Source organism: Oryctolagus cuniculus, chromosome 9, assembly GCF_964237555.1.
Source record: "Oryctolagus cuniculus chromosome 9, mOryCun1.1, whole genome shotgun sequence".
Taxonomy (NCBI): Eukaryota; Metazoa; Chordata; class Mammalia; order Lagomorpha; family Leporidae; genus Oryctolagus; species Oryctolagus cuniculus.
In genome coordinates, this window is record NC_091440.1 from 137547469 (window position 1) to 137557773 (window position 10305).

The 10305-nt window shown below is 63.1% G+C and overlaps 1 protein-coding gene across 1 annotated transcript; it reads left to right on the forward strand.

Annotated features, from left to right (window-relative positions):
• Nucleotides 1-1112: 1112 nt before the first annotated feature.
• On the forward strand, nt 1113-9445 carry LOC103346175 (serine/arginine repetitive matrix protein 1). Its single transcript, XM_051849970.2, has 3 exons — nt 1113-1220; nt 4272-6021; nt 8966-9445. Exons 1-2 carry the CDS (start codon nt 1113-1115, stop codon nt 5301-5303), a joined length of 1140 nt encoding a protein of 379 aa, XP_051705930.2. The 3' UTR covers nt 5304-6021; nt 8966-9445.
• The last annotated feature ends 860 nt before the right edge of the window (nt 9446-10305 follow it).

A 10305-nucleotide genomic window follows, 5' to 3' on the forward strand; every position in this document is an offset into this window, starting at 1 on the left:
AAATCCAACCACAGCTGCAAACCGACCCTAAAGTTAGCCCGGGACGTGGGAGCTGCCGGGGAAATGGCTGGGCTCAGGCAGGGCTGCGGGAGGAAGGGCCTCTCAGCACTGAGACAGCCTGTCCGGCAGCAGCAGAAGCCAAGGCAGACGGCCGGGACGCAGAGCAGCCTGGGCGAAAGCAGTGCCGGCACAGAGCCGCCGAGGACACCAGCAGCGCCCAGGAGCTCACCGAGCGCAGCCCGGGCCTCGCACCGGCCTGCAGGCACTCACCCTCACGCTCCCCGCGCAGCTGCCTGTTGCCGGACGAAGCAGGCACAGTGAAAGCGAAGGACGCTTACGCCACCACACAACCAACAGATGCGGGGATTTGTCCAGAACCCACCAGGCCCTTGTGCGGGACCCCTCTGTGTGATGCCTGGGTGGGGTGGGGAGACAAAGCCACAGTGTCCCGTGGGGTCCCTGAAGATTGGCCCCAGCATGCCCTGCAGCTCCTAAGATCTGTGGATGCCCAGTCCCATGTAAAACAGCCCAGGGTTCGCACTCGCCCCATACTTTAAGTCATCTCTGGACGCCCTGTGAGCCAGAGACAAGGGGTCTACCACATGGAGGGTCAGGCGTCGGGTTCAGCGGTTGAATCACTGCTTGGGGCAGACCCATCCAGTGTCAGTGTGTCCAGGCCCAGTCCCAATCCCACTTCCAATCCAGCTTGCTGCTAGTGTGTACCCTGGGGCAGCAGATGGTGACTCATGTACCTGGACCCCTGCCCCCGATGTGGGAGGCCCGTATGGAGTTCCCGGCTCAGGACTCTGAGCCAGCCCAGTCCCGGGTGCTGCAGGCATCTGGACAGTGAACCAGCAATGGCCCACTCTGTCCCTCTGCCCTTCTGTACCTGTGAAAAAATTACACAGGAATTCAAGTTTTTGTACCAAAATAATCTGTTGTTTCAATTCCACTTTCCATGGGCTTTGTGAAATGCCTTGTGTGATGGGAGTGCCTTGTAAGTAGCTGGTAACTGTGCTGTTTGTAGAACCACAGTGGTGGTGGTGGTGTCTGTGCGGGTTTGGTGCAGATATTTTCTCAATATTTTCCATTTGTGGGTGCTGAATGTGGGGATGTTAGACCTGGGGATACAGAGGGCTGACTGCATACAGCAGCAGGAGGATTCCAAGGGGGAGATCATCCCTGCAGGGGTCAAGAGCAAGGAGGGCTTCTCGGAGGAAGTGACAAAGCCATAGAGCAGACGCTGGCTCAACATCAGATACCTCCACTCAGACTGGAGACACTGCTCCCAGAAGGGGCCTAGCCAGGCTGGGCCCCAGGGAGGCAGGGCCATCGTCCCCTGCGAGAGTCCTGACCCCAGGACCTTGGTCCATGCTCAAACCCTGTCCCAGGGCCCCCCAGCTGCCCTCTTCAGCCTGGCCCCTTGCAAAGCTGTTCACAGGGAAAGTTGGGGACAAAAGCGAAAGCCAGAGTCTGCCTTCTAGAGGCTGTGGCGAGGCTGCTCTGCCAGCAGCTGGCAGGCACCAGATGCCAGCCCCCTGACTGCCCAGGCATTCCAATGAGAACCCCACACACAGGTGAGGGCCGTGCCCGGGTCACACGCCCAGAGTCGGCAAGCACTCTTTAACCTCCGCAAGGATGTGGGTTCTGGGTTTGCTCCAGATGGAAGTGACCGGGGCACAGGGGCCGTGTCCTGCTGGCTGCCAGTTCACAGGGCCTGCTACCATGCCTGGCCCAGGCGGTGCCGGGAATGAGGCAAGGCCCTGATACCCCAAAACACCGTCAGCCTTGCCTTGCAGAGATGGGACAGAGAAGCTGTTGTGTCTTAAAAATGTGCTCAGGACCAGGGTCTGTGCCCAAGACGTGATGGGAGAAGACAGCAGAGCGTCCGGCCGCTGCCCCCAGCAGAAGGCACCTGCCGGTGCAGGGCAGAGCCCTCCCTGCCCGGCCTGGGCTGCGGGACCTCCTGCCCCGGCTGCCTCCTGAGCCTTTCTGCGGAGGCCAAGCCCACACTGGCTTCAGGGAAGAGAACCTGCGGCCTCTGAGTCCCAGCCCACCCCTCTGCTCAGCCTGGCCCTCACCCTCGAGGTACATGGCCTGGGGAGGGAGGGGGACACAGCTGTGCCCCAGCACTATCCTGCCGGGGGGCTCCCCGTTCCTTCCTTCCACTCACTCCACCCTGCCCGGCTCTTCTCAAGGCCCCAGCCCTGTCCCCGCCTCACCATGTGCCCGGCTCACAGACATGTAACTCTGAAGGGTGGCCAGAGGCCACGCAGCAGCCTCCATGCCGGGCAGGGGCCGCGGGGACACTGGAAGAACTCGTGCCTGTGGATACGTGGGCACCGCATGTGTGCGTGTGTGCAGTGTAGCTGCACATGTGCACATATGTGCATCCATGTTGGGCATGGGGTGGGGGCGGGTGCAGGAACACAGAGAGCCCCCCCACAGCCACATCTGGACAGGCCTGGACGGCTGCTTGGGCAGGAAGTGGGCACGGCGTGGGGAGGGCCAGGAGAACAGAACATCCCACATGGAGAGGTCATGACGGGCAGGCACAGACACCAGCCTCTTGGCAAGCTACAAATAGTCTCTGCGGTCAGGAGCCGTGGTCGGCAGGGGGAGGCGGTGCAGTGGAGAGGGGCCCAGTCTGGTGGCCCGAGAGGCCACATGGAGCGCCCACGTCTGCATGTCAGAGAGGGCCACTGTGGCCAGACACAGCCTTGGGCTGCGGCCGGAGGGGCACCCACTGATGGTCATCTCTGCCCCTGGTCCTCTGGCACCGCCTGCCCGGCTGAGCCCCAGTGTGGCTGTGGACACAGACGGGACCTCTGCGGGGGGCTGGGGGCAGCCAGGTGTGGACCCGTCCAGCCACCAGGTTTGTCCTCGAAGCTGCCTCATGGGCAAGAAAGGAGTACTTGGGAGCCGGCGTGCAGAGGGAGGGGACACCCACCCACCTCCTGCCTCCCCTCGGGGCAGCACCCTCACACCTGTGCCCAGCTGCTGGCTGGACACAGCTCCACAGGGTGCCAGCGCTCAGCGACCTCCTGTGTTACGAGGGGCAGAGGCCACCAAGGCCAGCCCAGGTCTTGGCACCTTGTGGGTGCCACAGGCCCCCGACGGCAGCCCCTTCAGAGCCAGTGTGTCTGGGCGTCCTGCACCCTGTCACCTGTTCCCAGGATCCTGACTTCGGTGGGGTGGAGACGTTTTCCATCCTCCACGAATTCCTGTGTTTCGGCAGCAAAGGTGTCAGGTGTTCCTGAGACACTGGCAGGCACTGGGGGTGGGGGCAGTGGGAAAGGCACTCGGGTGGGGCTATCCGAGGTGCTGAGCGGGCAGGCCGGGCCCCGCACCAGCTCTGCCAGCCTGGACATCGGAGCCCAGGGAAGCAGCAGCACTCAAACCAGAAGCTGACCGGATTCCGACAAGGACAGCGCACCCGCACAGCGGCCGAAAGGAGGGGAGGTGGCCGAGCTCCCTGCCGGCACGGGCTGTGAGGGGCAGCGGGTTGTGCCGGCATCTCATTTTTGGACAGGCCCTGCTTTGCCCACCCAGGTCTGTGGCGGAAGAATCGCCTCCTGCATCATGGCACGGGCCAAGCTGGGACGGTGCACACAGCACAGCCCCCCCCCCACCAGGAAGACGCTGGGGACCCCTGCGGGCCTCCCAGGGGAGGGGAGTACGCTGGGGATCCCTGCGGGCCTCCCAGGGGAGGGGAGTACGCCGGGGACCCCTGCGGGCCTCCCAGGGGAGGGGAGTACGCTGGGGACCCCTGCGGGCCTCCCAGGGAGGGAGTACCAGCTGCTCTGCACCCCAGCTGCGCTGCGGGGAACCTTCCTCACTCTGCCGACACCACAGCCAGGCTCTGGGCCCTGTGATCTCTCGTGAGACAAAGATGGCGGCCCACCCCTCAACTCCGCCAGGGCACCAAGCAGCCCAGGGCCACCCCTACCCCAGCACTGGCCGACTTGTCTCTGGCCCTGATGCCCACACGGCCTGGGTGCCACTCAACCTCCAGCACCGGGGCAGGGAGGAGGCCGGCGCAGCACCTGACGTGGGAGTGCGTGCAGAGGAGGTGGGCCCCCAGGACCAGGGCTCTCCGTGGGGCCCCCCTGCCCTGGCCCACCCAGCAGCCCAGTGAGCTCATGTCTGCAGGAGCCTCGCTGCGCGGAAGCGGACGAGAGGCAAGGCTGGGGGCAGGCACAGGTGAGCGGCGATGACTGCCTCCTCAGGAATGCGCTGCCCAATTAAATCCACCTCCCAGGCGGCCCTAGCGGGTGCCAGGCCCACTACCCGGCCAGCCTGTCAGAGGCGGGTGCTGGGCGAGGCCCCTGCACCTTTCCCACCTCACGCGCCCCCTCTCCACGGGGGATGCGGCTCCGGCCCTCAGCAGGCCACTGGCAGGATGGGCTCATTTCCAAGTGCCTCAGCCTAACCTGGGAGGCGGGCAAGGGCCTGCGCCCTGGGGGTGCCGTCAGTCTGCTAGTGTCGCTCTCTCTGTCAGAACTGCACCGCCCAAAAAGGCGGCACACAACTCCGGGGGGCCCAGGTCACCGCTCCAGGCGCCATCAGGGATCCAGACTCCTCCCTGCGCTCGGCTTCCTCCCGTGGTCACAAGATGGCTGCCCCACCTCCAGAGCAAGTGCAAATGCAAAGCGGAAGGGAGAACTCGAGGGCCAGTGAGCCTCCATCGTCTTCACGCTTTCCTGGAAGTCCCCACCAACCGCAGGGGCCAGAACGTGCCCCGCGGCGCCCGTCAGAGACCAGCCTCCAGGCAGGCAGGTGTTGACCCAGCACCCAGGAGAGATGTGGGCGCCAGCTCCGCGCAGGCTCAGCGGCGGCGGCTCCCGCGTGCTGGCGGCAGCCTCGCCTGCCCACTTGGCCGCCGCCCGGACGCTGCCCCGGGGCAGAGCTGCGAGCCCAGGCGCGCGCCGCCTCGCCGAGCGCCCTCCAGCCGCACGGACGCCGCTGCCCACCCGGCCCGGAGACGGCCCCGGAAGCGCCCCCGGGGTGCGCCGGTCTCCCGCTCTCTGCCGCCCTCTACCGGCGTCAAGGGGGCGCGACAGCTACGCGGCAGGAGGAAGACTCGGAACTGCGGAGAGCGCACGCGCGAGCGCACGGACTCTCCGAGCCGCCCCCCCACCGCGTCTGCGCCTGCGCACCGCCGCCCCGAGGCCGTCTTCCGGTCCGCGCCTGCGCACGAGGGTGCCGCGCGAGCCCCCTCCCCCGCGTCCGCGCACGCGCGCAGGATCGCGCAGCCCGGGACACGAGGCAGGCGGCAAGTGTCTAGTGGGAGGCTGGGGTAGACGTGGCGGACCTGGCGGCCGCGGGGCTAATCAAGAGCTAGGAACCGCCAAGGCCGGTCCTAACTTGTGCCTGTTGTCCGGGAGGTTTTCTCCAGGAGGGTGGAGAGGAAGAGACGAGGCCGGGCCTGCGGCCAAGAGAGGGCCCAGCGCGGTGGGGCTGCCGCTGGAATCGCTGGGGCGGGCGCAGATGTGAGCCGGTGCCCCCTGGTCTCCGCAGACACTGAGAGTCACCGATCGCCCCTCCCCCGCTGGCCACACCACACTCGCGCTTCCTGCGCGGGAGGTCTGGGTGCACACCGGCTCCCCGTGGTCTCCGCAGACTCTGAGAGTCACCGATCGCCCCTCCCCCGCTGGCCACACCACACTCGCGCTTCCTGCGCGGGAGGTCTCGGTGCACCCAGCGTGATCCCGTGCCCACCCTCTACAGGCCTCGGCGGACACTGACGCCACCCAGTGCCCCTCTCTAGGACAAGCTCTGAGTGGTGCTTCCCGGCCATGGGGTCCCAGCACTCAGCATCTGCCCGCACCCACTCCTGCCCCTGGGGGACAGATGAGACAGAAGGTGACAGCAGCGTGTCTCCTGTCGGTGCTCTGCCTCCTGGCGTCAGGCTTGGTGGTTTTCTTCTGTTCCCACACTCGGTCCTGGTGGATGACGACGCTGTTAAGCTGGTGAGAGTGGCATTCGACAGACGGGAGTCTGGTCATCCTTGACATCAGGGTGAGGCTCAGGGCCTCGCGTCCCAGGTGGTCCCAGTCGGTCCAGGGCCCAAGACATGACACACGCTCTATCCTTCGCCCTGACACAGGCCACCCTGAAAATCAGGAACTCCAACTTCTACCCGGTGGCGGTGACCAGCCTGTCCAGCCAGGTCCAGTACATGGACATGGTGGTTGGCATGCACGTGACCACCAGCGCCTGCCCCACAGCTCTGTAGTTGTGGAAGCTGTGGGGAAGCCAGCTGCCTGAGGTGTGTGTGGAGACAGGGAGATTGGCCTGGGGACGGTGTCAGGGCCTCTCACGCCCACACTGGGAGGAGGGGCCTGGTGCTGGCCCTCGTGGCCACACACTGACTGCGGTGCCGTCTTCCCAGGTCAGTTCACCACGAAGGCTGAGATGGGAGGACCGTAGTAAAGGTGCCTTCCCTGTCTGTGCACACCTGTCGGGGCCTGGGCCTGCTCTGAGTCCCAGTGGCCAGCCGCTGTCGATGTTTGCCCAGAGCGTGTGTCATCTGATTTGGTGCAGGAGGCTGTGGCCAGGGGCAGGTGTGGGGCGGCAGCCTCCAGGGGACTGGCCGGTGGATGCCTTGCTACTGACTCTCAGACCTGCCGTGCGGCAGCTGCTTCTGCACGGTGTCTGACATCCAGTGCATAACAGCGTGGTCTTCAGGCGTAGCTGTAGGGTGAGCGCCCACCTCCGCTCAGGACAGGCCTGTGTGACCCCGAGGCCGACGTGCCTCGCCAAAGATGGGCGCCGTGCCCGACAGCACGCTGTGGGGACCAGGTGTCCTGTGGGCCCAGTTTCCACTGATCCTGTGGATATTGGGTGCCCTGTAGGCTTAGTTCCCACTGACTGTGGTATGGAGACCAGGCATCCTATGGGTGCAGTGTCCACTGACCCTGTGGTGTGGACACTGGGTGTCCTGTGGTGCGGTGTCCATGACTCCGTGGTGTGGACACTGGGTATCCTGTGGCACAGTGTCCACTGACCCCATGGTGTGGACACTGGGTGTCCTATGGTTGCAGTGTCCACTGACCCCATGATATGGACACTGGTATTCTGTAGGTGTAGTGTCCACTGACCCCGTGGTGTGGACATCAGGCATTCTGTGGGTGCAGTGACCACTGACCCCGTGGTGTGGACACTGGGTGTTCTGTGGCAGTGTCCACTGACCCTCTGGTGTGGACACTGGGTGTCCTGTGGCACAGTGTCCACTGACCCTGTGGTGTGGACACTGGGTGTCCTGTGGCGCGGTGTCCACTGAACCCGTGGTGTGGACACTGGGTGTCCTGTGGTGCGGTGTCCACTGACCCCATGGTGTGGACACTGGGTGTCCACTGACCCCGTGGTGTGGACATCAGGCATCCTGTGGCGTGGTGTCCACTGACCCCGTGGTGTGGACAATGGGTGTCCTGTGGCACAGTGTCCACTGACCCCATGGTGTGGACTTGCTTTAACTAGGGGCATTACATTTTGATAAGGGAGTAAATTGATAAAGAAAACATACTAATTCCAAATGTATGTGTGGGGAGCAAACCGGACTAGACTGAGTTACTGGAATTAAGACTTATTCTATGCATCTGCTCTCCCACAGTATGGCGCTGGGAGAGAAGTAAACAGCTTCTACCCAGCTGCCTCTCACCAACTTGACAAGCTGCGGGAGCTGCTCCTGATTGGAGGAGAGCAGCATGCTCGGCGTGTGGGCGGCCGAGTTGGGATTGGCGGAGGAGGACTATAAAGGAGGAGAGAGACGGCATGCACCAGGAACATCTAAGAGGAACATCTAAGGGGAACATCTAGCTGAAGGAACACCTGTGCAGCCCCCGAGAAAGCTGGCCGGCGGTGTGCCGCTCCCCTGCGGAAGTGGGGAATGTGGCCAGGGGGAACTGCCCTTCCACGGAGGTGGAAGGGATAGTAGCCAACCCGGGAAGAACCAGCAGAAAACCCGGGGAGGGCCGAGCAGACGAAAGAACAGCGCAGGGTCCTGTGTTGCTCCTCCACGAAGAGGGGGAGCGACATAATGGTGCCGTGAATCGGATATGAAGCCTAGGCAGGGCTTAGTGTCGTTCCTCCATGAAGACGGGGAGCGACAGTATGTAAATCTAACAACAAAAATTTAAAATACTAAAAACAAAAACTAATAGAACTGAAGCAAAAATAGAGAAAATTCACATTAGTAGTAACTGGAGAACTCAACAGCTTTCTCTGAATAATTAATAGAATAAGTAGGTAAAAATCAGTAGAATATGGAAAACTTGAAACACGGATGTGGCACGGTGTCCACTGACCCCGTGGTGTGGACACTGGGTGTTCTGTGGCACAGTGTCCACTGACCCTGTGGTGTGGACACTGGGTGTCCTGTGGTGCGGTGTTCACTGACCCCGTGGTGTGGACACCGGGTGTCCTGCTGAAGCAGCGTCTGGATCCCAGGCTCACACTGAGCACCAGAGCGTGTGATTTCGCAGTGACACGAGGCCATGTGGTCCCGTCAGAGCCCTGCCAGACCCGTGGGGCGCACAGGGCCTTTTCAGGGTGAAAGTTGTGGGCCTCCGCCCAGACTGCTCCCCCGCAACACTGCCACCCGAGAGCCAGGAAGCTTGCAATTGACAGGGTCTGCCACAGACATTGTGAATGTGAGGGGTTTATGGCCGGCCCCTGGACACGGAGGACGCCCAGGCAGGCCGTCCACTGCAGATGCCCCCCAGCACCCGAGCCACTACCCTCCAGACGACGGTACCGGCCCCTGCCCCGCTGCCCTCAGTCGTAACAGCCCCAGTCTCTCCCAGCCTTGTCAAGGGCCCCCTGGGGGGGACGGCCTGGCCACCCAGCCGCAGAGATGGGTGCTCTGCTCATGGTATTGCTGCCTGAACTTAGAGGAAATCAGGACATTTTCTTGCTTATTTCATCCCACACTGGGGATTAACCCCGTGTTTCTTTTCCCTAGGACTTGACTGAAAATTTCCTACCCTGGCCATGTGACCCAGAGCTCTTGGAGACGCACCACTGTGTGACTGTGGGGCTGATTCCACAGCCGGGCAGCCCGCCGCTCTCGGGGCCCACGTGCCGTCCCCGCCCTGTGGAACAGGGAGCACGCAGCTCTCTCCCCCGCTGCACACTGTGCGTGCAGCAGACTGGACACCTGGGAAAGGCCGGCAGCACCTCATTCTGATCTGTTCAGCTGTGCTGAGGGCCCCAGCGGTGATGGGAGGCCAGCAGCAGCTGCAGGGACCAGAGCCTTGGCCACCCACAAGAAGCACCAGCACCCAGGATGTGCCTTTCCTTACCTCTTCCCAAATGCCTAGCAACTTTTTGAAGTGCCAAAAAGGCTTTTTTCCAGTAGAGGACTTGTCGTTTTTCCCCTGCACTCATTGGCTGGAACATGGGCTGGGGATTTGATAGAAAAATAAACCATGGTTTGGACTCACCTGCAGCTCCTCTGATTGCCTGGGGGTCCTCGTGCGCACCTCCGTGGGCCAGTGCGGGCTGCAGGGTGGCAAGGAGAGGGAAGGAGCCCCGAGGGCGTCCCGGGTCCTGCAGCTGCTGTCACAGAGCTGCCTGGTTCTCAGTGCTCGGTGATGAGTTCTGCGCTCTCCGTCCTCACACCAAGGCTGCGCTGAGCAGAGTAGCACAGAGGCAGGGTTGCGGTGTTCAGGGCCGGCGGGGCGTCTGCGTTGCTGGCTCCAAGCTGTCCCCTTTTTCCCAACGGCATCGGGTGCCTTCCCCTGGGGTCGGGGACAGGCTGTGCCTCGCCGGTATTTCCTCCTTCTTGGTGTTGCCCTAGAATCCAGCTGTGGCACTCAGGTGAGACCAGGAGCACGTTTCAGACAGTGGGAGCCTGGCCTGAGGGTGCGTCCTCACACCTGGGGACATGTCCACGGTTGACATCTGGTGTCTGTCTGCTCTCGAACAAGTGCAGAGAGAGGGGGTCGGCCAGGGGACCTCAGCACCACCACTGTGTGGCCAGTGCGGTAGAAACCGATCTCCTGTCTGCTGGTTCACTCCCCCAGTGCCCACACAGCTGGGGCCAGGCCAAAGCCAGGAGCCCGGAACTGCACTCAGTTCTCCCAAATGGCTGGTGGGGACCCAAGCACGCAGGGTGCGCGCCGGCAGGAGGCCGGAACCGGACACACAGTGGCCTGGACTTGAACCAGGACCCTGATGTGGCACGTGAGCACCCCAATGGCCCCTCTTCTGCTGTGGATCCGAAGCCACGCCCACCGGTGGCCACATTGACTCACTGCAGAAAAGCATCTATTGGGTACCGGCTGTATGCCCAGAGTTGCG